A 26,705-nucleotide genomic window follows, 5' to 3' on the forward strand; every position below is an offset into this window, starting at 1 on the left:
GGCGGAAAATCATGTGATAGCACTGTCAGCAGTATTCCTTCCGGGAGTGGACAACTGGGAAGCAGACTTCCTCAGCAGACACGACCTCCACCCGGGAGAGTGGGGACTTCACCCAGAAGTCTTCCACATGTTTATAAAACTCGACAAGTATTGCGCCAGGTCAAGGGACCCTCAGGCAATAGCTGTAGACGCTCTGGTAACACAGTGGGTGTACCAGTCAGTGTATGTGTTCCCTCCTCTGCCTCTCATAACCAAGGTACTGAGAATTATAAGATGGAGAGGAGTAAGCACTATATTCGTGGCTCCGGATTGGCCAAGAAGGACTTGGTAACCGGAACTTCAAGAGATGCTCACGGAGGATCCGTGGCCTCTACCTCTAAGAAGGGACCTGCTCCAGCAAGGACCCTGTCTGAACCAAGACTTACCGCGGCTGCGTTTAACGGCAGGGCGGTTGAACGCCGGATCCTGAAGGAAAAAGGCATTCCGGATGAAGTCATCCCTATCCTGATCAAAGCCAGGAAAGATATAACCGCAAAACATTATCACCGCATTTGGCGAAAATAGGTTGCGTGGTGCGAGGCCAGTAAGGCCCCGACGGAGGAATTTTCAACTAGGTCGATTCCTACATTTCCTGCAAACAGGAGTGTCTATGGGCCTGAAATGGGGGTCCATTAAGGTTCAAATTTCGGCCCTGTCAATTTTCTTCAAAAAGAACTAGCTTCAGTCCCTGAAGTTCAGACGTTTGTGAAAGGGGTACTGTATATACAGCCTCCTTTTGTGCCTCCAGTGGCACCTTGGGATCTAAATGTAGTTTTTGGGTTCCAAAAGTCACATTGGTTTGAACCACTTAAATATGTGGAGTTAAAATATCTCACATGGAAAGTGGTCATGCTGTTGGCCCTGGCCTGGGCCAGGTGCGTGTCAGAATTGGCGGCTTTATCCTGTAAAAGCCTTCATCTGATTTTCCATTCGGACAGGGCGGAATTGAGGACTTGTCCTCAGTTTCTCCCTAAGGTGGTTTTCAGCGTTTCACCTGAATCAACCTATTGTGGTGCCTGCGGCTACTAGGGACTTGGAGGACTCCAAGTTGCTAGACGTTGTCAGAGCCCTGGAAATATAGGTTTCCAGGACGGCTGGAGTCAGAAAATCTGACTCGTTGTTTATTCTGTATGCACCCAACAAGCTGGGTGCTCCTGCTTCTAAGCAGACTATTGCTCGTTGGATTTGTAGTACAATTCAGCTTGCACATTCTGTGGCAGGCCTGCCACAGCCAAAATCTGTAAAAGCCCATTCCACAAGGAAGGTGGGCTCATCTTGGGCGGTTGCCCGAGGGGTCTCGGCTTTACAACTTTGCCGAGCAGCTACTTGGTCAGGAGCAAATACGTTTGTAAAATTCTACAAATTTGATACCCTGACTGAGGAGGACCTGGAGTTCTCTCATTTGGTGCTGCAGAGTCATCCGCACTCTCCCGCCCATTTGGGAGCTTTGGTATAATCCCCATGGTCCTTACGGAGTCCCCAGCATCCACTTAGGACGTTAGAGAAAATAAGAATTTACTTACCGATAATTCTATTTCTCATAGTCCGTAGTGGATGCTGGGCGCCCATCCCAAGTGCGGATTGTCTGCAATACTGGTACATAGTTATTGTTACCAAAAAATCGGGTTATTGCTGTAGTGAGCCATCTTTTCTAGAGGCTCCTCTGTTATCATGCTGTAACTGGGTTTAGATCACAAGTTATATGGTGTGATTGGTGTGGCTGGTATGAGTCTTACCCGGGATTCAAAATCCTTCCTTATTGTGTACGCTCGTCCGGGCACAGTATCCTAACTGAGGCTTGGAGGAGGGTCATGGGGGGAGGAGCCAGTGCACACCAGGTAGTTCTAAAGCTTTACTTTTGTGCCCAGTCTCCTGCGGAGCCGCTATTCCCCATGGTCCTTACGGAGTCCCCAGCATCCACTACGGACTACGAGAAATAGAATTATCGGTAAGTAAATTCTTATTTTTACTCACCGGTAAATCTATTTCTCGTAGTCCGTAGTGGATGCTGGGACTCCGTAAGGACCATGGGGAATAGCGGCTCCGCAGGAGACTGGGCACAACTAAAAGAAAGCTTTTGGTCTAACTGGTGTGCACTGGCTCCTCCCTCTATGACCCTCCTCCAGACCTCAGTTAGGATACTGTGCCCGGAAGAGCTGACACAATAAGGAAGGATTTTGAATCCCGGGTAAGACTCATACCAGCCACACCAATCACACCGTATAACTTGTGATACAATACCCAGTTAACAGTATGAACAATAACTGAGCCTCTCAACAGATGGCTCAACAATAACCCTTTAGTTAAACAATAACTATATACAAGTATTGCAGACAATCCGCACTTGGGATGGGCGCCCAGCATCCACTACGGACTACGAGAAATAGATATACCGGTGAGTAAAATCTTATTTTCTCTGACGTCCTAAGTGGATGCTGGGACTCCGTAAGGACCATGGGGATTATACCAAAGCTCCCAAACAGGCGGGAGAGTGCGGATGACTCTGCAGCACCGAATGGGCAAACTCTAGGTCCTCCTCAGCCAGGGTGTCAAACTTGTAGAATTTAGCAAATGTGTTTGACCCCGACCAAGTAGCTGCTTGGCAAAGTTGCAGAGCCGAGACCCCTCAGGCAGCCGCCCAAGAAGAGCCAACCTTCCTCGTGGAATGGGCTTTCACTGATTTAGGATGCGGCAGTCCAGCCGCAGAATGTGCAAGCTGAATCGTACTACAGATCCAGCGAGCAATAGTCTGCTTTGAAGCAGGTGCACCCAACTTGTTGGGCGCATACAGGATAAATAGCGAGTCAGTCTTTCTGACTCCAGCTGTCCTGGAAACATAAATTTTCAGGGCCCTGACTACGTCCAACAACTTGGAAGCCTCCAAGTATTTAGTAGCCGCAGGCACTACGATAGGTTGGTTCAAATGAAAGGCTGATACCACCTTAGGGAGAAACTGGGGACGAGTCCTCAATTCTGCCCTATCCCTATGGAAAATCAGATAAGGGCTTTTACATGACAAAGCCGCCAATTCTGATACACGCCTGGCCGAAGCCAAGGCCAACAACATGACCACTTTCCACGTGAGATATTTAAATTCCACGGTTTTAAGTGGCTCAAACCAATGTGACTTTAGGAAATCCAACACCACGTTGAGATCCCAAGGTGCCACTGGAGGCACAAAAGGGGGCTGAATATGCAGCACTCCCTTAACAAAAGTCTGAACTTCAGGTAGTGAAGCCAGTTCTCTCTGGAAGAAAATCGATAGAGCCGAAATCTGGACCTTAATGGAACCCAAATTTTAGGCCCATAGTCACCCCTGACTGTAGGAAGTGCAGAAAACGGCCCAGCTGAAATTCCTCCGTTGGGGCCTTCCTGGCCTCACACCACGCAACATATTTTCGCCAAATGCGGTGATAATGGTTTGCAGTCACTTCTTTCCTAGCTTTAATCAGCGTAGGAATGACTTCCTCCGGAATGCCCTTTTCCTTCAGGATCCGGTGTTCAACCGCCATGCCGTCAAACGCAGCCGCGGTAAGTCTTGGAACAGACAGGGCCCCTGCTGCAGCAGGTCCTGTCTGAGCGGCAGAGGCCATGGGTCCTCTGAGATCATTTCTTGAAGTTCCGGGTACCAAGCACTTCTTGGCCAATCCGGAACAATGAGTATAGTTCTTACTCCTCTTCTCCTTATTATCCTTTATTATCTCCTTTGGTATGAGAGGAAGAGGAGGGAACACATAAACCGACCGGTACACCAACGGTGTCACTAGAGCGTCCACAGCTATCGCCTGAGGGTCTCTTGACCTGGCGCAATATCTTTCTAGCTTTTTGTTTAGGCGGGACGCCATCATGTCCACCTGTGGTCTTTCCCAACGGTTTACAATCAATTGGAAGACTTCTTGATGAAGTCCCCGCTCTCCCGGGTGGAGGTCGTGCCTGCTGAGGAAGTCCGCTTCCCAGTTGTCCACTCCCGGAATGAACACTGCTGACAGTGCTAACACGTGATTTTCCGCCCATCGGAGAATCCTTGTGGCTTCTGCCATCGCCGTCCTGCTTCTTGTGCCGCCCTGTCGGTTTACATGGGTGACTGCCGTGATGTTGTCTGACTGGATCAGTACCGGCTGATTTTGAAGCAGGGGTTTTGCCTGACTTAGGGCATTGAAAATGGCCCTCAGTTCCAGAATATTTATGTGTAGGGAAGTCTCCCGACTTGACCATAGTCCTTGGAAGTTTCTTCCCTGTGTGACTGCCCCCCAGCCTCGAAGGCTGGCATCCGTGGTAACCAGGACCCAGTCCTGTATGCCGAATCTGCGGCCCTCTTGAAGATGAGCACTCTGCAGCCACCACAGCAGAGACACCCTGGTCCTCGGAGACAGGGTTATCAGCCGATGCACCTGAAGATGCGATCCGGACCACTTGTCCAACAGGTCCCACTGAAAGGTTCTTGCATGGAACCTGCCGAATGGAATTGCTTCGTAGGAAGCTACCATTTTTCCCAGGACTCGTGTGCAGTGATGCACCGACACCCGTTTTGGTTTTAGAAGGCCTCTGACTAGAGATGACAGCTCCTTGGCCTTCTCCTCCGGGAGAAACACTTTTTTCTGTTCTGTGTCCAGAACCATCCCCAGGAACAGTAGACGTGTCGTAGGGACCAGCTGTGACTTTGGAATATTTAGAATCCAGCCGTGCTGTTGTAGCACCTCCCGAGATAGTGCTACCCCGACCAACAACTGCTCCCTGGACCTCGCCTTTATAAGGAGATCGTCCAAGTACGGGATAATTATTTCGGCCATTACCTTGGTAAATACATCGTTGCCGGGGACAGACCAACGGCAATGTCTGGAATTGGTAATGACAATCCTGTACCACAATTTTGAGGTACTCCTGGTGAAGAGGGTAAATAGGGACATGCAGGTAAGCATCCTTGATGTCCAGTGATACCATGAAATTCTCCAGGCTTGCAATAATCGCCCTGAGCTATTCCATTTTGAACCTTCATATATAAGTGTTCAAGGCTTTCAATTTTAGAATGGGACTCACCGAACCGTCTGGTTTCGGTACCACAACATTTTGGAATAGTAACCCCGGCCTTGTTGAAGGAGGGGTACCTTGATTACACCTGCTGGAAGTACAGCTTGTGAATTGCCGCTAGTACTACCTTTCTCCGAGGGCAGCAGGCAAGGCTGACGTGAGGTAACGGCGAGGGGGAGTCGCCTCGAACTCCAGCCTGTATCCCTGTGATACTATTTGCAGAACCTAGGGATCCACCTGTGGGCAAGCCCACTGGTCCCTGAAGTTCCCGAGACGCGCCCCTATCGCACCTGTCTCCACCTGTGGAGCCCCAGCGTCATGCGGTGGACTCAGAGGAAGCGGGGGAAGATTTTTGATCATGGGAACTGGCTGCTGGTGCAGCTTTTTCCTTCTTCCCTCGTCTCTGTGCAGAAAGGAAGCGCCTTTGACCCGCTTGCTTTTCTGAAGCCGAAAGGACTGTACCTGAAAATACGGTGCTTTCTTAGGCTTTGAGGAAACCGGAGGTAAAAAATTTTCTTCCCAGCTGTTGCTGTGTATACGAGGTCCCAGAGACCATCCCCAAACAATTCCTCACCCTTATAAGGCAGAATCTCCATGTGCCTTTTACAGGCAGCATCACCTGTCCACTGCCGGGTTTCTAATACCCTCCTGGCAGAATGGACATTGCATTAATTCTGGATGCCAGCCGGCCAATATCCCTCTGTGCATCCTTCATATATAAGACGACGTCTTTAATATGCTCTATGTTAGCAAAATATTATCCCTGTCTAGGGTATTAATATTATCTGACAGGGTATCAGACAACGCTGCAGCAGCACTATTTATGCTGAGGCAATTGCAGGTCTCAGTACAGAACTTGAGTGTGTATATACAGACTTCAGGATAGCCTCCTGCTTTTTATCAGCAGGCTCCTTCAAGGTGGCCGTATCCTAAGACGGCAGTGCCACCTTTTTTGACAAACGTGTGAGCGCCTTATCCACCCTAAGGGATATCTCCCAACGTGACCTATCCTCTGGCGGGAAAGGGTACGCCATCAGTAACTTTTTAGAAATTACCAGTTTTTTATCGTGGGAACCCACGCTTCTTTGCACACTTCATTCACTCATCTGATGGGGGAACAAAACACTGGCTGCTTTTTCTCCCCAAAAATAAAACCCCTTTTATGTGGTACTTGGGTTCATGTCAGAAATGCGTAACACATTTTTCATTGCCGAGATCATGTAAACAGATGTTCCTAGTGGATTGTGTATATATCTCAACCTCGTCGACACTGGAGTCAGACTCCGTGTCGACATCTGTGTCTGCCATCTGAGGTAACAGGCGGTTTTTTTTTGAGCCCCTGATGGCCTTTGAGACGCCTGGGCAGGCGCGGGCTGAGAAGCCGGCTGTCCCACAGCTGTTACGTCATTCAGCCTTTTATGTAAGGAGTTGACATTGTCGGTTAATACCTTCCACCTATCCATCCACTCTGGTGTCGGCCCCACAGGGGGCGACATCCCATTTATCGGCCTCTGCTCCGCCTCCACGTAACCTTCCTCATCCAACATGTCGACACAGCCGTACCGACACACCGCACACACACAGGGAATACTCTGACTGAGGACAGGACCCCACAAAGTCCTTTGGGGAGACAGAGAGAGTATGCCAGCACACACCAGAGCGCTATATAATGCAGGGATTAACACTATAACGGAGTGATTTTTCCCCCAATAGCTGCTTGTATACATATATTGCGCCTAAATTTTGTGCACCCCCTCTCTTTTTAACCCTTTGAGCCTGAAAACTACAGGGGAGAGCCTGGGGAGCTGTCTTCCAGCTGCACTGTGAAGAAAAAATGGCGCCAGTGTGCTGAGGGAGATAGCCTTGCCCCTTTTTCGGCAGACTTTTCTCCCGCTTTTTTATGGATTCTGGCAGGGGTAATTTATCACATATATAGCCCTGGGACTATATATTGTGATGATTTGCCAGCCAAGGTGTCTTATATTGCCCTCAGGGCGCCCCCCCCCCCCCAGCGCCCTGCACCCATGAGTGACCGGAGTGTGAGGTGTGCATGAGGAGCAATGGCGCACAGCTGCAGTGCTGTGCGCTACCTTGTTGAAGACAGAAGTCTTCTGCCGCCAATTTTCCGGAACACTTCTTGCTTCTGGCTCTGTAAGGGGGCCGGCGGCGCGGCTCCGGGAACGAACACCAAGGTCGGGTACTGCGGTCGATCCCTCTGGAGCTAATGGTGTCCAGTAGCCTAAGAAGCCCAAACTACCACCTGTTAGGTAGGTTCGCTTCTTCTCCCCTTAGTCCCTCGCTGCATTGAGTCTGTTGCCAGCAGATCTCACTGTAAAATAAAAAACCTAAATATACTTTCTTTCTAGGAGCTCAGGAGAGCCCCTAGTGTGCATCCAGCTCAGCCGGGCACAAGAATCTAACGGAGGTCTGGAGAAGGGTCATAGTGGGAGGAGCCAGTGCACACCAGGTAGTCCTAAAGCTTTCTTTAGTTGTGCCCAGTCTCCTGCGGAGCCGCTATTCCCCATGGTCCTTACGGAGTCCCAGCATCCACTTAGGACGTCAGAGAAATATATATATATATATATATATATATATATATATATATATATATACACACACATATACATATACACACACACACACACACACACACACACACACACACGTCCTTTTCTCTATTTTCTACTGCTCCCACTGGGAAAGAGAAAGGAGTCGTAACCAGGGCAAGTGTGAGGGACCACTCAGTTTGGAAAGCGGATGAAAGAGAAATAAATAAAAAAATACCATCTCGGCAAAAAATAATAATAATAATAATATTATAGAAATATAGCATTTTTTCTCTCCGCTTAAGAGGAACTATGCAGTCTCTAAGGAGTACATGAATGAAGCAGTGAAAAGAATGGAGAAGTGAGCCAGTGAAGAAGATGCTCATGGCAACCAATCAGCTTTGAGGTGACATTTATCAAGTGAAATAGCAGCTGTCTGTTTGCCATGAGAAACTTCACTCTTTTCACTGTTTCGTACATCTCCCCTATTATATCTAATTTCTTAAGGTATACACATTGTATAACTACTGAGATACAGAAAGCAAATGGAACCAAAAAACAAAAACAAACCTCACCTCCTACTTGAGGAACTATTTAGTTTTGTGAAAGCAATACTTTGAAACTTTTTTCCCAAAGCAAGAATCCTGCATGCCTCTCTAGCATCAGAAACCTGTATCCATTGGAGATCTGTATAAAGGGTGAACAGAAATAAAAAGGAAAGAAATATTACATAATTGTGCACACCAACTATTTACCAGGTACTGCTATCATTATGTATACGATTGTGGTGATAGACATGCAGTTTCATCCCTTGCTAGGCTGCTCGTCAAGAGGTTTCTGCCATTAAAGGGGTAAGGTGTTTGAGCCCAAGGTAGTGCATGGCTCACATTGGGGGCTTCCCAACATTCAGAGCAGAGCAAGAGGTCCCTTTTATAGCTGACAACGTCTGGTTTAGAAGCAGAGTCTTACTGTAAAAGCAGCCAATATTGTAAAAAGAATGCACTGAGCATATTTGTGGTCATGCAGTAACACACATCAAGTAACACACACAAATGTAGTTTGTGTCTTGGTGAACAGAGTTCTCACAGCTATTTAAGTAGACCTGGAGGTATTTTCATTAGTACATATTAGATATTTGAAGAATTTAGAAGGTTTGATCTGAACGGATATTTAAATCAACTACCAGCCCTATACTTCTGGAATCACTGGATAATGCCATAACAGGTCACATATATGTTCAATAAACTTAGAAAAGCAGAAGACTATTCTTTCTGGTGCATCCGATACTCACTCATACCTCTACTACAGCAGGTCTACAATTATACATATCCAAAACAAATAGGACACACTGTAAGCACTAGAGCAGGGCTGGCCAAACCGGGCCTCAAAATCTACCAACAGTTCATGTTTTCCAGGCCTCCTGAAGATCTGTAGAATTGTCAGTTAGGAATGAATGCAGCACATCTTAATTAGTAATGACTACACCTGTCACCAGCTAGGTGGTCTGGAAAATGTGAACCGTTGGTAGATCTCGAGGACCGGTTTGGCCAGCCCTGCACTAGAGGATAAACGCATCCAAAGGGCTACATTTAATAGGGTGCGAGTTCTTGTGCAAGTTTGTACAAATCAGCGAGATCTTGCATGCTTCTGTGTGTAAAAGTTAGAAAGGTAAAAATTAAACCTTGCACCCTATTACATATAGCCTATCATAGCTTTTACCCTTTTGCATATAACCTTCTGGACATTCCCTTTAGACCCAGAACATGCGCAGGAAAACTTTGATTCAAGAGAACATAGAAAAACAATAACAGTAGCTCACCTTTAACAAAAGAGAATCCTTTAATATCCTGGGCAAGCTTTAATGTTTTTCTTTTATAAAATTTGTCCCCTGATATGGGATCCAGTAGATCATAAATACACTCATTGTATATCTCACAGAAGGAAACCCAAACCGAGAATTTTATAGATCCATCTACATCCAACTTGAACTCTTCTCCTAAAGTATCTTCATACTCAGAATGGACTCTAGAAGAGTTTGAGGGTCCTCCAACTACAGGTGAAAGAATAGAACAAATTCAGAAGCAAAAGAACAAAAAATAAGATTTTACTTACCGATAAATCTATTTCTCGTAGTCCGTAGTGGATGCAGGGGACTCCGTCAGGACCATGGGGTATAGCGACTCCGCAGGAGACAGGGCACAAAAATAAAGCTTTAGGATCAGGTGGTGTGCACTGGCTCCTCCCCCTATGACCCTCCTCCAAGCCTCAGTTAGGATACTGTGCCCGGACGAGCGTACACAATAAGGAAGGATAATGAATCCCGGGTAAGACTCATACCAGCCACACCAATCACACCGTACAACTTGTGATCTGAACCCAGTTAACAGTATGACAAACGTAGGAGCCTCTGAACAGACGGCTCACAACAATAACAACCCGATTTTTTTGTAACAATAACTATGTACAAGTATTGCAGACAATCCGCACTTGGGATGGGCGCCCAGCATCCACTACGGACTACGAGAAATAGATTTATCGGTAAGTAAAATCTTATTTTCTCTGACGTCCTAAGTGGATGCTGGGGACTCCGTCAGGACCATGGGGATTATACCAAAGCTCCCAAACGGGCGGGAGAGTGCGGATGACTCTGCAGCACCGAATGAGAGAACTCCAGGTCCTCTTTAGCCAGGGTATCAAATTTGTAGAATTTTACAAACGTGTTCTCCCCCGACCACGTAGCTGCTCGGCAGAGTTGTAATGCCGAGACCCCCCGGGCAGCCGCCCAGGATGAGCCCACTTTCCTTGTGGAATGGGCCTTGACAGATTTTGGTTGTGGCAAGCCTGCCACAGAATGTGCAAGTTGAATTGTGCTACAAATCCAACGAGCAATCGTCTGCTTAGACGCAGGAGCACCCAGCTTGTTGGGTGCATACAATATAAACAGCGAGTCAGACTTTCTGACTCCAGCCGTTCTTGAAATATATATTTTCAATGCCCGGACCACGTCCAACAACTTGGAATCCTCCAAATCGTTAGTAGCCGCAGGCACCACAATAGGCTGGTTCAGGTGAAACGCTGACACCACCTTAGGCAGAAAATGAGGACGCGTCCGCAGTTCTGCCCTGTCCGAATGGAAAATCAGATATGGGCTTTTATAGGATAAAGCCGCCAATTCTGACACTCTCCTGGCTGAAGCCAGGGCCAGTAGCATGGTTACTTTCCATGTAAGATATTTCAAATCCGCCGATTTGAGTGGCTCAAACCAATAAGATTTGAGAAAATCCAAAACTACATTAAGGTCCCACGGAGCCACTGGGGGCACAACCGGGGGCTGTATATGTAGTACTCCTTTTACAAAAGTCTGGACTTCAGGAACTGAAGCCAATTCTTTCTGGAAGAAAATCGACAGGGCCGAAATTTGAACCTTAATGGACCCCAATTTGAGGCCCATAGACAATCCTGTTTGCAGGAAATGTAGGAATCGACCCAATTGAAATTCCTCCGTGGGGGCCTTCCTGGCCTCACACCACGCAACATATTTTCTCCAAATGCGGTGATAATGTTGTGCAGTCACCTCCTTCCTGGCTTTTACCAGTGTAGGAATGACCTCTTCTGGAATGCCCTTTTCCCTTAGAATTCGGCGTTCAACCGCCACGCCGTCAAACGCAGCCGCGGTAAGTCTTGGAATAGACACGGTCCCTGCTGAAGCAGGTCCCGTCTTAGAGGTAGAGGCCACGGATCCTCCGTGAGCATCTCTTGAAGTTCCGGGTACCAAGTTCTTCTTGGCCAATCCGGAGCCACGAGTATCGTTCTTACTCCCCTTTGCCGTATAATTCTCAGTACTTTTGGTATGAGAGGCAGAGGAGGGAACACATACACTGACTGGAACACCCACGGTGTTACCAGAGCGTCCACAGCTATTGCCTGAGGGTCTCTTGACCTGGCGCAATACCTGTCCAGTTTTTTGTTGAGGCGGGACGCCATCATATCCACCTTTGGTTTTTCCCAACGGTTCACAATCATGTGGAAGACTTCTGGATGAAGTCCCCACTCTCCCGGGTGTAGATCGTGTCTGCTGAGGAAGTCTGCTTCCCAGTTGTCCACTCCCGGAATGAACACTGCTGACAGTGCTATCACATGATCTTCCGCCCAGCGAAGAATCCTTGCAGCTTCTGCCATTGCTGTCCTGCTTCTTGTGCCGCCCTGTCTGTTTACGTGGGCGACTGCCGTGATGTTGTCCGACTGGATCAACACCGGCTGACCCTGAAGCAGGGGTTTTGCCAGACTTAGAGCATTGTAAATCGCTCTTAGCTCCAGTATATTTATGTGAAAAGACATCTCCAGGCTTGACCATACTCCCTGGAAGTTTCTTCCCTGTGTGACCGCTCCCCAGCCTCTCAGACTGGCATCCGTGGTCACCAGGACCCAGTCCTGTATGCCGAATCTGCGGCCCTCTAACAGATGAGCACTCTGCAACCACCACAGAAGAGACACCCTTGTCCGTGGTGATAAGGTTATCCGCTGGTGCATCTGCAGATGCGATCCGGACCATTTGTCCAACAGATCCCACTGAAAAGTTCGTGCGTGGAATCTGCCGAATGGAATCGCTTCGTAAGAAGCCACCATCTTTCCCAGGACTCTTGTGCATTGATGAACAGACACTTTTCCTGGTTTTAGGAGGTTCCTGACAAGTTTGGATAACTCCTTGGCTTTCTCCTCCGGAAGAAACACCTTTTTCTGAACCGTGTCCAGAATCATTCCCAGGAACAGCAGACGTGTTGTCGGTGTCAACTGAGATTTTGGAAAATTCAGAATCCACCCGTGTTGTTGCAGCACTAATTGGGTTAGTGCTACTCCGTCCTCCAGCTGTTCTCTGGACCTTGCCCTTATCAGGAGATCGTCCAAGTAAGGGATAATTAATACGCCTCTTCTTCGAAGAAGAATCATCATTTCGGCCATTACCTTGGTAAAGACCCGAGGTGCCGTGGACAATCCAAACGGCAGCGTCTGAAACTGATAATGACAGTTTTGCACCACGAACCTGAGGTACCCTTGATGTGAAGGGCAAATTGGGACATGCAGGTAAGCATCCTTTATGTCCAGGGACACCATAAAGTCCCCTTCTTCCAGATTCGCTATCACTGCTCTGAGTGACTCCATCTTGAATTTGAATTTCTGTATGTACAGGTTCAAAGATTTCAGATTTAGAATAGGTCTTACCGAGCCGTCTGGCTTCGGTACCACAAATAGCGTGGAGTAATACCCTTTTCCTTGTTGTAGGAGGGGTACCTTGACTATCACCTGCTGAGAAAACAGCTTGTGAATGGCTTCCAATACCGTCGCCCTGTCTGAGGGAGACGTTGGCAAAGCAGACTTTAGGAACCGGCGAGGGGGAGACTTCTCGAATTCCAACCTGTAACCCTGAGGTACTACCTGCAGGATCCAGGGGTCCACCTGTGAGCAAGCCCACTGTGCGCTGAAATTCTTGAGTCGACCCCCCACCGCTCCTGAGTCCGCTTGTAAAGCCCCAGCGTCATGCTGAGGGCTTTGCAGAACCCTGGGAGGGCTTCTGTTCCTGGGCAGGGGCAGCTTGCTGTCCTCTCTTACCCCTTCCTCTGCCCCGGGGCAGATATGACTGTCCTTTTGCCCGCTTGTTCTTATAGGACCGAAAGGACTGCGGCTGAAAACACTGTCTTTTTCTGTTGGGAGGGGGTCTGAGGTAAAAAGGTGGATTTTCCAGCAGTTGCCGTGGCCACCAGATCCGATAGACCGGCGCCAAATAATTCCTCCCCTTTATACGGCAATACTTCCATATGTCGTTTAGAATCCGCATCACCTGACCACTGTCGCGTCCATAAACTTCTTCTGGCAGATATGGACATCGCATTTACTCTCGATGCCAGAGTGCAAATATCCCTCTGAGCATCTCGCATATAAAGAAAAGCATCCTTTAATTGCTCTATAGTCAATAAAATACTGTCCCTATCCAGGGTATCAATATTTTCAGTCAGGGAATCCGACCAGACCACCCCAGCACTGCACATCCAGGCTGAGGCGATGGCTGGTCGCAGTATAACACCAGTATGTGTGTATATACTTTTTAGGGTAGTTTCCAGCCTCCTATCAGCTGGATCCGTGAGGGCGGCCGTATCAGGAGACGGTAACGCCACTTGTTTTGATAAGCGTGTGAGCGCCTTATCCACCCTAGGGGGTGTTTCCCAGCGCGCCCTAACCTCTGGCGGGAAAGGGTATAATGCCAATAACTTTTTTGAAATTAGCACTTTTCTATCTGGGTTAACCCACGCTTCATCACATACATCATTCAATTCCTCTGATTCAGGAAAAACTACAGGTAGTTTTTTCACCCCCCACATAATACCCCTTTTTGTGGTACTTGCAGTATCAGAGATATGCAAAGCCTCCTTCATTGCCGTGATCATATAACGTGTGGCCCTACTTGAAAATACGTTTGTTTCTTCACCGTCGACACTAGATTCAGTGTCCGTGTCTGGGTCTGTGTCGACCGACTGAGGTAAAGGGCGTTTTACAGCCCCTGACGGTGTCTGAGACGCCTGGGCAGGTACCAACTGGTTTTCCGGCCGTCTCATGTCGTCAACTGATTTTTGTAATGTGCTGACATTATCACGTAATTCCATAAACAAAGCCATCCATTCCGGTGTCTACTCCCTGGGGGGTGACATCACCATTATCGGCAATTGCTCTGCCTCCACACCAACATCGTCCTCATACATGTCGACACACACGTACCGACACACAGCAGACACACAGGGAATGCTCTTATCGAAGACAGGACCCCACTAGCCCTTTGGGGAGACAGAGGGAGAGTTTGCCAGCACACACCCAAGCGCTATAATATATATGGGAACAACCTTATATAAGTGTTGTATCCTTATAGCAGCTTAAATATATAAAATATCGCCAAAAAAAGTGCCCCCCCTCTCTGTTTCACCCTGTTTCTGTAGTGCAGTGCAGGGGAGAGTCCTGGGAGCCTTCCTCACAGCGGAGCTGAGCAGGAAAATGGCGCTGTGTGCTGAGGAGAATAAGCCCCGCCCCCCTATTCCGGCGGGCTTTTCTCCCGGAGTTTGAGATATCTGGCATGGGTTTAATACATCCATATAGCCTCAAGGGCTATATGTGATGTATTTTTTAGCCATAAAAGGTATTATACATTGCTGCCCAGGGCGCCCCCAGCAGCGCCCTGCACCCTCCGTGACCTATGGTGTGAAGTGTGTGACAACAATGGCGCACAGCTGCAGTGCTGTGCGCTACCTTCATGAAGACTGAAAAGCCTTCTGCCGCCGGTTTCTGGACCTTCAATCTTCAGCATCTGCAAGGGGGGTCGGCGGCGCGGCTCCGGGACGAACCCCAGGGTGAGACCTGTGTTCCGACTCCCTCTGGAGCTAATGGTGTCCAGTAGCCTAAGAAGCCAATCCATCCTGCACGCAGGTGAGTTGAACTTCTCTCCCCTAAGTCCCTCGATGCAGTGAGCCTGTTGCCAGCAGGACTCACTGAACATAAAAAACCTAAAAACTTTTTCTAAGCAGCTCCTTAAGAGAGCCACCTAGATTGCACCCTGCTCGGACGGGCACAAAAACCTAACTGAGGCTTGGAGGAGGGTCATAGGGGGAGGAGCCAGTGCACACCACCTGATCCTAAAGCTTTATTTTTGTGCCCTGTCTATTGCGGAGCCGCTATACCCCATGGTCCTGACGGAGTCCCCAGCATCCACTTAGGACGTCAGAGAAAAGTGTTTTAGCCAACATGATTGTTCCTCACCTGGGGTTTTAGATGACAAACTCCATAGATCTGTAATGAAGCTGGCGGTACATAAGAAAAATACTTTACCAGTTCATAAGCCATATATTTTACTAGTAGTGTCAGCTTCCAGATTTATTTTTAAATCAAAGTAGCAACACGCAAAAAAAAACAAAAAAAAAAACAAACAGCCTGGTTATGCGGTCATCTGCTGAACCAAGACTGTGGTGACCGAGAAGACGTTAAGCAGCGAATGGGTAGAGCTTAGTCGAGTGTTTGGCCAAATCTATGAGTAAACAAAAAATGTAGCACTCCAACTGCTACTAAAAGAATAGAAAATGTAGCAGAACACCAAATACCATGCAAGCTATAGATCAGATATACAAGAGTCTTCAAAACAATTTACTCAGTCAGTGATGAATAAAGCACTAATTAAATTATCTAAGGCGCAGGGATTAATCTCTATGCTCAAGAAAGAAAGCATGTGCATGTTAAATTCATGAACTACCTTTGTGCTTCTGGAAAATCATGTGCACACTGAAGGGGGGATAAACACAGGGTTTAATCAAGGCTGTGTTTTGTCTTTTTTAAATTGATTTTTAAACATGGCTAGTGTTTAGCTGCAAATCAAATCGCCAAGTGTGTCTTTACAAGATCCTTGAACAGCAGTCGTGTTTATCTTGGGATAGAGTTTATTTCATATGATCAAGAGAGACACTGCTATTGATAGACTTATAATTGTTCAGCAGGTGTCTGTACTTTCAGTAATTAGCAGTGACAAAAGAAAAGTGGAGCTGTACAGATACTTACACAAACAACTATAAGATTCTTGACATCAAACCGTAAACATTGAAAAGAACTGTTGAAAATTGCAGCAACAATATAGGACGTAACAATTACGTATGTCCCAACATGACCCTCTCCAGGAGGGACAGAATGCTCTGCTCCTGGACTTCCCTCTTAATATAGGATTGCCATCACCTGTGGTGAAACAGCTTTCATAAAATGGGCATACACTATATAATTATCTGGCAGATAATCTGTGGTTGGAATGAAAACCTGGTAATGGATGAGAACAACTGACAATCAACAATTTGCTACCAAACACGGGAGAAGTGGACAAAACCTGTCCGGGATTTAACCAGTTTGTATAAACGACAGGTTTTGTCCACTTCTCCAGTGTTTGGGAGCCAATGGTTGATGGTCAGTTGCTCTCATCCATTACCAGGTTTTCCTTCCAACCACAGATTATATGCCAGATAATTATATAGTGTATGCCCAGCTATATTCATTAACCTGTGCTAAACAGGTACCAGCACTCATAAATTGAGAAAAAAGTCCAGAAGCAAAAGCATTAGGTCCCTCCTGGAGTGGGTCATGTTGGGAGGTATGCTATTAGAAGAACATAACAAGAAGGTAGATGAAGTGTACCCACAGCAAGGTGGGTACCAATTCCTTATACAGTAACATTGCAATATACAACAATAAAGTGCAAAGCAATTTTGTCTAATGAAGAATAATTGGAAGTTAATATAATGAGAATTTACTCACCGGTAATTCTATTTCTCATAGTCCGTAGTGGATGCTGGGGACTCCGTAAGGACCATGGGGATTACCGGCTCCGCAGGAGACTGGGCACAACTACAAAGAAAGCTTTTAGACTACTGGTGTGCACTGGCTCCTCCCACTAAGACCCTCCTCCAGACCTCAGTTAGGATACTGTGCCCGGAAGAGCGGACACAATTAGGAAGGATTTTGAATCCCGAGTAAGACTCATACCAGCCACACCAATCACACCGTATAACTCGTGATACAATACCCAGTTAACAGCATGATAACAACTGAGCCTCTCAGATAGCTCAATAATAATCCTTTAGTTAAGCAATAACTATATACAAGTATTGCAGACAATCCGCACTTGGGATGGGCGCCCAGCATCCACTACGGACTATGAGAAATAGAATTACCGGTGAGTAAATTCTTATTTTCTCTAACGTCCTAAGTGGATGCTGGGGACTCCGTAAGGACCATGGGGATTATACAAAAGCTCCCAAAAGGGCGGGAGAGTGCGGATGACTCTGCAGCACCGAATGAGAGAACTCAAGGTCCTCCTCAGCCAGGGTATCAAATTTGTAGAATTTAGCAAACGTGTTTGCCCCTGACCAAGTAGCAGCTCGGCAAAGTTGAAGAGCCGAGACCCTTAGGGCAGCCGCCCAAGAAGAGCCCACTTTCCTTGTGGAATGGGCTTTTACTGATTTAGGATGCGGCAGTCCAGCCGCAGAATGTGCAAGCTGAATCGTACTACAGATCCAGCGAGCAATAGTCTGCTTAGAAGCAGGTGCACCCAACTTGTTGGGCGCATACAGGATAAAAAGCGAGTCAGTCTTCCTGACTCCAGTTGTCCTGGAAACATAAATTTTTAGGGCCCTGACTACATCCAACAACTTGGAAGCCTCCAAGTCATTCGTAGCCGCAGGCACCACGATAGGTTGGTTCAGATGAAAAGCCGATACCACTTTAGGGAGAAACTGGGGACGAGTCCTCAATTCTGCCCTATCCATATGGAAAATCAGATAAGGGCTTTTACATGACAAAGCCGCCAATTCTGAAACCCGCCTGGCCGAAGCCAAGGCCAACAACATGACCACTTTCCACGTGAGATATTTTAAATCCACGGTTTTCAGTGGCTCAAACCAATGTGACTTTAGGAAATCCAACACCACGTTGAGATCCCAAGGTGCCACTGGAGGCACAAAAGGGGGCTGAATATGCAGCACTCCCTTAACAAAAGTCTGAACTTCAGGTAGTGAAGCCAATTCTCTCTGGAAGAAAATCGATAGAGCCGAAATCTGGACCTTAATGGAACCCAATTTAAGGCCCATAGTCACCCGTGACTGTAGGAAGTGCAGGAACCGGCCCAGCTGAAATTCTTCCATTGGGGCCTTCCTGGCCTCACACCACGCAACATATTTTCGCCATATGCGGTGATAATGGTTCGCGGTTACTTCTTTCCTAGCTTTTATCAGCGTAGGAATGACTTCCTCCGGAATGCCCTTTTCCTTCAGGATCCGGTGTTCAACCGCCATGCCGTCAAACGCAGCCGCAGTAAGTCTTGGAACAGACAGGGCCCCTGCTGCAGCAGGTCCTGTCTGAGCGGTAGAGGCCATGGGTCCTCTGACATCATTTCTTGAAGTTCCGGATACCAAGCTCTTCTTGGCCAATCCGGAACAATGAGTATAGTTCTTACTCCTCTTCTCCTTATTATCCTCAGTACCTTTGGTATGAGAGGAAGAGGAGGGAATACATAAACCGATCGGTACACCCACGGTGTTACCAGAGCGTCCACAGCTATCGCCTGCGGGTCTCTTGACCTGGCGCAATATTTTTCTAGCTTTTTGTTTAGGCGGGACGCCATCATGTCCACCTGAGGTTTTTCCCACTGGTTTACAATCATTTGAAAGACTTCTGGATGAAGTCCCCACTCTCCCGGGTGGAGGTCGTGCCTGCTGAGGAAGTCTGCTTCCCAGTTGTCCACTCCCGGAATGAACACTGCTGACAGTGCTAACACGTGATTTTCCGCCCATCGGAGAATCCTTGTGGCTTCTGCCATCGCCGTCCTGCTTCTCGTGCCGCCCTGTCGATTTACATGGGCGACTGCCGTGATGTTGTCTGACTGGATCAGTACCGGCTGGTTAGGAAGCAGGTGTTTTGCCTGACTTAGGGCATTGTAAATGGCCCTTAGTTCCAGAATATTTATGTGCAGGGAAGTCTCCTGACTTGACCATAGACCTAGTAAGTTTCTTCCCTGTGTGACTGCTCCCCAGCCTCGAAGGCTGGCATCCGTGGTCACCAGGACCCAGTCCTGTATGCCGAATCTGCGGCCCTCTTGAAGATGAGCACTCTGCAGCCACCACAGCAGAGACACCCTTGTCCTTGGAGACAGGGTTATCAGACGATGCATCTGAAGATGCGATCCGGACCACTTGTCCAACAGGTCCCACTGAAAGGTTCTTGCATGAAACCTGCCGAATGGAATCGCTTCGTAGGAAGCTACCATTTTTCCCAGGATCCGCGTGCAGTGATGCACCGACACCTGTTTTGGTTTTAGGAGGCCTCTGACTAGAGATGACAGCTCCTTGGCCTTCTCCTCCGGGAGAAACACTTTTCTCTGTTCTGTGTCCAGAACCATCCCTAGGAACAGCAGGCGTGTCGTAGGGACCAGCTGTGACTTTGGAATGTTTAGAATCCAGCCGTGCTGTTGTAGCACTTCCCGAGATAGTGCTACCCCTAAAAACAACTGCTCTCTGGACCTCGCCTTTATCAGGAGATCGTCCAAGTACGGGATAATTAAAACTCCCTTCCTTCGAAGGAGTATCATCATTTCCGCCATTACCTTGGTAAAGACCCTCGGAGCCGTGGAGAGACCGAACGGCAACGTCTGGAATTGGTAATGACAATCTTGTACCACAAACCTGAGGTACTCCTGGTGAGGATGGTAAATGGGGACATGTAGGTTAGCATCCTTGATGTCCAGCGATACCATGTAATCTCCCTCGTCCAGGCTCGCAATAACCGCCCTGAGCGATTCCATCTTGAACTTGAATTTTTTGATATATGTGTTCAAGGATTTCAAATTTAAAATGGGTCTCACCGAACCGTCCGGTTTCGGTACCACAAACATTGTGGAATAGTAACCCCTTCCTTGTTGAAGTAGGGGCACCTTTACTATCACTTGTTGTGAATACAGCTTTTGAATTGCCTGTAACACTGCCTCCCTGCCTGAGGGAGTGGTTGGCAAGGCAGATTTGAGGAAACGGCGGGGGGGAGACGTCTCGAATTCCAGTTTGTACCCCTGAGATACTATTTGAAGGATCCAGGGATCCACCCGTGAGCGAGCCCACTGCTTGCTGAAATGCTTGAGACGGGCCCCCACCGTACCTGGCTCTGCCTGTGGAGCCCCAGCGTCATGCTGTGGACTTAGAGGAAGCGGGGGAGGACTTTTGCTCCTGGGAACTGGCTGTATGCTGCAGCTTTTTCTCTCTACCTCTGCCTCTGGGCAGAAAGGACGCGCCTTTAACCTGCTTGCCCCTATTGGGCCGAAAGGACTGTACCTGATAATACGGTGCTTTCTTTGGTTGTGAGGGAACCTGGGGCAAAAATGTAGACTTCCCAGCTGTTGCTGTGGAAACGAGGTCCGAGAGACCATCCCCGAACAATTCCTCACCCTTATAAGGCAGAACTTCCATGTGTCGTTTGGAATCTGCATCACCTGTCCACTGCCGAGTCCATAACCCTCTCCTGGCAGAAATGGACATTGCACTAATTTTGGATGCCAGCCGGCAAATATCCCTCTGTGCATCCCTCATGTATAAAAGTGCGTCTTTTATATGCTCTACGTTCAGCAAAATAGTGTCCCTGTCTAGGGTATCTATATTTTCTGACAGGGAATCGGACCACGCAGCAGCAGCGCTGCACATCCAGGCTGAAGCTATAGCCGGTCTCAGTATCACACCTGTGTGTGTATATATAGATTTCAGGATAGCCTCCTGCTTTCTATCAGCAGATTCCTTCAGGGCGGCCGTATCCGGAGACGGTAGTGCCACCTTCTTCGACAAGCGTGTGAGCGCTTTATCCACCCTAGGGGATGTTTCCCAGCATGACCTATCCTCTGGCGGGAAAGGGTACGCCATTAGTAGCCTCTTAGAAATTACCATCTTTTTATCAGGGGAAGCCCACGCTTCTTCACACACTTCATTTAACTCTTCAGATGGAGGAAAAGCTACTGGTAGTTTTTTCTCTCCAAACATTATACCCTTTTTTGTGGTACCGGGGTTAACATCAGAAATGTGCAACACATTTTTCATTGCCTCAATCATGTAACGTGTGGCCCTACTGGAAGTTACATTAGTCTCTTCGTCGTCGACACTGGAGTCAGTATCAGTGTCGACATCTGTGTCAACCATCTGAGGTAGCGGGCGTTTTAGAGCCCCTGATGGTTTTTGAGACGCATGGGCAGGCACAGGCTGAGAAGCCGGCTGTCCCACATTAGGTATGTCGTCAAACCTTTTATGTAAGGAGTCGACACTATCACGTAATTCCTTCCACAGCACCATCCACTCAGGTGTCGACCCCGCAGGGGGTGACATCACATTTACAGGCATCTGCTCCGCCTCCACATAAGCCTCCTCATCAAACATGTCGACACAGCCGTACCGACACACAGCAAACACACAGGGAATGCTCTGACTGAGGACAGGACCCCACAAAGCCCTTTGGGGAGACAGAGAGAGAGTATGCCAGCACACACCAGAGCGCTATATAACACTGGGATCCCACTATCAATGAGTGTTTTCCCTATAGCTGCTTTTTTATATATATATATATATATATATATATATATCTATCTAGATATCTATATATATATATATATATATATATATATATACTGCGCCTAAATTTAGTGCCCCCCCTCTCTTTTTTACCCTTCTGTAGTTTTCTCAGACTGCAGGGGAGAGCCAGGGAGCTTCCTTCCAGCGGAACTGTGAGGGAAAAATGGCGCCAGTGTGCTGAGGGAGAAGCCCCGCCCCCTTTTCGGCGGACTTTCTCCCGCTTTTTCTGTGATACTGGCAGGGGTAATTTTACATCTACATAGCCTCTGGGACTATATATGATGTATATTTTGCCAGCCAAGGTGTTATCTATTGCCCTCAGGGCGCCCCCCCCCCAGCGCCCTGCACCCATCAGTGACCGAAGTATGAGGTGTACATGAGGAGCAATGGCGCACAGCTGCAGTGCTGTGCGCTACCTTGGTGAAGACTGAAGTCTTCTGCCGCCGATTTTCCGGACCTTCTTCGTGCTTCTGGCTCTGTAAGGGGGACGGCAGCGCGGCTCCGGGAACGAACACCAAGGTCGGGTCCTGCCGTCGATCCCTCTGGAGCTAATGGTGTCCAGTAGCCTAAGAAGCCCAAACTACCACCTGTTAGGTAGGTTCGCTTCTTCTCCCCTTAGTCCCTCGCTGCAGTGAGTCTGTTGCCAGCAGATCTCACTGAAAATAAAAAACCTAAATATACTTTCTTTCTAGGTGCTCAGGAGAGCCCCTAGTGTGCATCCAGCTCGGCCGGGCACAAGAATCTAACTGAGGTCTGGAGGAGGGTCTTAGTGGGAGGAGCCAGTGCACACCAGTAGTCAAAGCTTTCTTTGTAGTTGTGCCCAGTCTCCTGCGGAGCCGCTAATCCCCATGGTCCTTACGGAGTCCCCAGCATCCACTTAGGACGTTAGAGAAATAGCCATAGATAGAAAACGTGGCTTTTGAGTTAAATCTTGACACCACGTATGACACTCTAAATCCTGCTTTGAGCACCTTGTTGATAATTAATACAGCCCAATGTGTCTACTCTCTACTGCTAGCGACGTGTAGTATGCTAATGAAGAACGGATTAACATTGAGCCAGTGTGTACATGCATTCGCCATTGACTCTCTCCAGTGTGTAACTAGCTTAAGCGTGGTGAACAGGAACGCACACATCTATTTGTTATTTCAGCTGGTGGTTACACAACTGAATGACTTGTAAATGGACCGATTTTACATACAATTTCCCTTGAGCCCAGAACATACGATATTGAGCAAGCACACTGTCCAATATCGCAAACAAACTAAATATAGTATTGTTTGGCCATATAAGATCTATTGTTACTCTGTAGTCACTACAACGATCCCTGCCTAAATTTTAATAATGGTCTGTGCTATAAAAGGGATATATCATATCGTCTACATCAGTGGTACTCAACCTCGGTCCTCAAGTACCCCCAACAGTTCATGTTTTCCAGGTCTACTCACAGGATTGCAAGTGAAATAATTTGCTCCACCTGTGGGTCTTTTATAACGTGTCAGTGAGTAATGAATACACCTGTTCAACTGCTAGGTGACCTGGAAAACATGAACTGTTGTGGGTACTTGAGCATAGATGTTGAGAACCACTGGTCTACATGACTGACACCTAATCACACACAAGATAGTTTGGCTGGCCGCGCAGTACATGCTTACATATTAGTAGCCCCGATACTGCAAACCGTCCCAATATCGTTCAGGTGTGTACCCAGCCTTAAGCTGGGTACACAGTAGACTATATCATGGACGATGTGCCCGACTCTGACACATCATTACTGAGATAGTGCATACACACTAGACTATGTCGCTGACCATGCGTGCTCCTACACGACATCGTCAGTCAGCCGTGCATGCAGGTCTGACGGATGACGTCGCCAACGAGAGCCATGCTGCACTCCCCCCGCTCAGCCCTGTTGCATCGTCAAGTGTGTGTACTTGCTGATGCTTGCCCTGCCACCAGGTACACAAATCGTTCAGTGTGTACTGGGCATAAGAATGATTACTGAATTCTATTTCATTGCAGAGTACACAACGGTGGCAACAGACAGAATACACATAAAATAGAACATTAGCACCTATTAAAACTCACAACAAAACTAACACTCCAAGGATTATAATTACCTTCATCACTTAGAAAATCAGTTGTGTCTGCAGATGTCCTACTGTTGTTACTCCGAATGCTACACTGAGAATCAACCTAACAAAGAAAAACATAAAAGGCAAGTCAACAAAACACCTGTATAGTATCCTCAGTGTGAAATAATGAGCACCACCTGTGGTTCTTTTAAAATGTGTCAGTGAATAGCTAATAAGATTTTACTTACCGGTAAATCTATTTCTCGTAGTCCGTAGTGGATGCTGGGGACTCCGTAAGGACCATGGGTAATAGACAGGCTCCGCAGGAGACAGGGCACTTTAAGATTTAGGATACTGGTGTGCACTGGCTCCTCCCTCTATGTCCCTCCTCCAGACTTCAGTTAAGGAAACTGTGCCCGGAAGAGCTGACCGTACAAGGAAAGGATTTTGGAATCCAGGGTAAGACTCATACCAGCCACACCAATCACACCGTATAACTCGTGATAAACTTACCCAGTTAACAGTATGAACAACAACAGAGCATCAGATAACCCTGATGCAACCATAACATAACCCTTATTTAAGCAATAACTATATACAAGTATTGCAGAAGTCGTCCGCACTTGGGACGGGCGCCCAGCATCCACTACGGACTACGAGAAATAGATTTACCGGTAAGTAAAATCTTATTTTCTCTAACGTCCTAGTGGATGCTGGGGACTCCGTAAGGACCATGGGGATTATACCAATGCTCCCAAACGGGCGGGAGAGTGCGGATGACTCTGCAGCACCGAATGAGCAAACACAAGGTCCTCCTCAGCCAGGGTATCAAACTTGTAGAACTTTGCAAAAGTGTTTGAACCTGACCAAGTAGCCGCTCGGCAAAGCTGTAATGCCGAGACCCCTCGGGCAGCCGCCCATGAAGAGCCCACCTTCCTTGTGGAGTGGGCTTTTACTGATTTAGGAAGCGGCAATCCAGCCGCAGAATGAGCCTGCTGAATCGTGTTACAGATCCAGCGAGCAATAGTTTGCTTTGAAGCAGGAGCACCCAGCTTGTTGGATGCATACAGGATAAACAGCGACTCAGTTTTCCTGACTCTAGCCGTTCTGGCTACATAAATCTTCAAAGCCCTGACTACATCTAGGAACTCGGAATCCTCCAAGTCACGAGTAGCCACAGGCACCACAATAGGTTGGTTCATATGAAAAGATGACATCACTTTTGGCAGAAATTGCGGACGAGTCCGCAATTCTGCCCTGTCCATATGGAAAACCAGATAGGGGCTTTTATGTGACAAAGTCGCCAATTCTGACACACGCCTAGCCGAAGCCAAGGCTAATAGCATGACCACCTTCCATGTGAGATATTTTAACCCCACGGTTTTAAGTGGCTCAAACCAGTGTGATTTCAGGAAACTCAACACCACATTAAGATCCCAAGGTGCCACTGGAGGCACAAACGGGGGCTGAATATGCAGCACTCCCTTTACAAACGTCTGAACTTCAGGAAGAGAAGCCAGTTCTTTTTGAAAGAAAAGGGATAGGGCCGAAATCTGGACCTTAATGGACCCCAATTTTAGGCCCAAAGTCACTCCCGACTGTAGGTAGTGAAGGAAACGGCCCAGCTGGAATTACTCTGTAGGGGCATTCCTGGCCTCACACCAAGCAACATATTTTCGCCATATACGGTGATAATGTTTAGCCGTCACGTCCTTCCTAGCCTTTATCAGCGTAGGAATAACCTCATCCGGAATGCCTTTTTCTGCTAGGATCCGGCGTTCAACCGCCATGCCGCCAAACGCAGCCGCGGTAAGTCTTGGAACAGACAGGGCCCCTGTTGCAACAGATCCTGTCTTAGAGGCAGAGGCCATGGGGCCTCTGTGAGCATTTCTTGCAGCTCTGGATACCAAGTCCTTCTTGGCCAATCCGGAACAATGCGTATTGTTCTCACTCCTCCTTTTTCTTATGATTCTCAGCATCTTGGGTATGAGAGGAAGAGGAGGAAACACATAAACCGACTGGAACACCCACGGTGTCACTAGTGCGTCTACAGCTATCGCCTGAGGGTCTCTTGACCTGGCGCAATACCTCTGTAGCTTTTTGTTGAGGCGGGATGCCATCATGTCCACCTGTGGCAGTTCCCATCACCTTGCAATCTGCGTGAAGACTTCCTGATGAAGTCCCCACTCTCCCGGGTGGAGGTCGTGCCTGCTGAGGAAGTCTGCTTCCCAGTTGTCCACTCCCGGAATGAACACTGCTGACAGTGCTCCTACGTGATTCTCCGCCCATCGAAGAATTCTGGTGGCTTCTGCCATCGCCACCCTGCTCCTTGTGCCGCCTTGGCGGTTTACATGAGCCACTGCGGTGATGTTGTCTGATTGAATCAGCACCGATTGGTTGCGAAGCAGGGTCTCCGCTTGACTTAGGGCGTTGTATATGGCCCTTAGTTCCAGGATATTGATGTGAAGGCAAGTCTCCTGACTTGACCACAGACCCTGGAAATTTCTTCCCTGTGTGACTGCCCCCACCCTCGGAGGCTTGCATCCGTGGTCACCAGGACCCAGTCCTGAATGCCGAATCTGCGGCCCTCGAGAAGGTGAGCACTCTGCAGCCACCACAGAAGAGACACCCTGGCCCTGGGGGACAGGGTGATCAGCCGATGCATCTGTAGATGCGATCTGGACCACTTGTCCAACAGATCCCATTGAAAAGGTCCTCGCATGGAACCTGCCGAAGGGAATGGCCTCGTATGACGCCACCATCTTTCCCAGGACTCGCGTGCAGTGATGCACCGACACCTGTTTTGGTTTCAGGAGGTCCCTGACCAGAGATGACAATTCCTGGGCCTTCTC

The 26,705-nt window shown here is 48.0% G+C and overlaps 1 protein-coding gene across 3 annotated transcripts in view; it reads right to left on the minus strand.

Annotated features, from left to right (window-relative positions):
* KIF20B (kinesin family member 20B) overlaps nt 1–26,705 on the minus strand; it is a 502,673-nt gene that overhangs the window by 355,446 nt on the left and 120,522 nt on the right. For all 3 annotated transcript variants that reach the window (XM_063961679.1, XM_063961680.1, XM_063961678.1), the window contains exons 7-9: nt 23,899–23,974; nt 9,433–9,663; nt 8,189–8,300 (exon numbers count right to left, since the gene is read on the minus strand). In XM_063961679.1, the coding sequence (XP_063817749.1) occupies nt 8,189–8,300; nt 9,433–9,663; nt 23,899–23,974 (419 nt within the window). The remainder of the gene's footprint in view (nt 1–8,188; nt 8,301–9,432; nt 9,664–23,898; nt 23,975–26,705) is intronic.

Source organism: Pseudophryne corroboree, chromosome 3, assembly GCF_028390025.1.
Source record: "Pseudophryne corroboree isolate aPseCor3 chromosome 3, aPseCor3.hap2, whole genome shotgun sequence".
Taxonomy (NCBI): Eukaryota; Metazoa; Chordata; class Amphibia; order Anura; family Myobatrachidae; genus Pseudophryne; species Pseudophryne corroboree.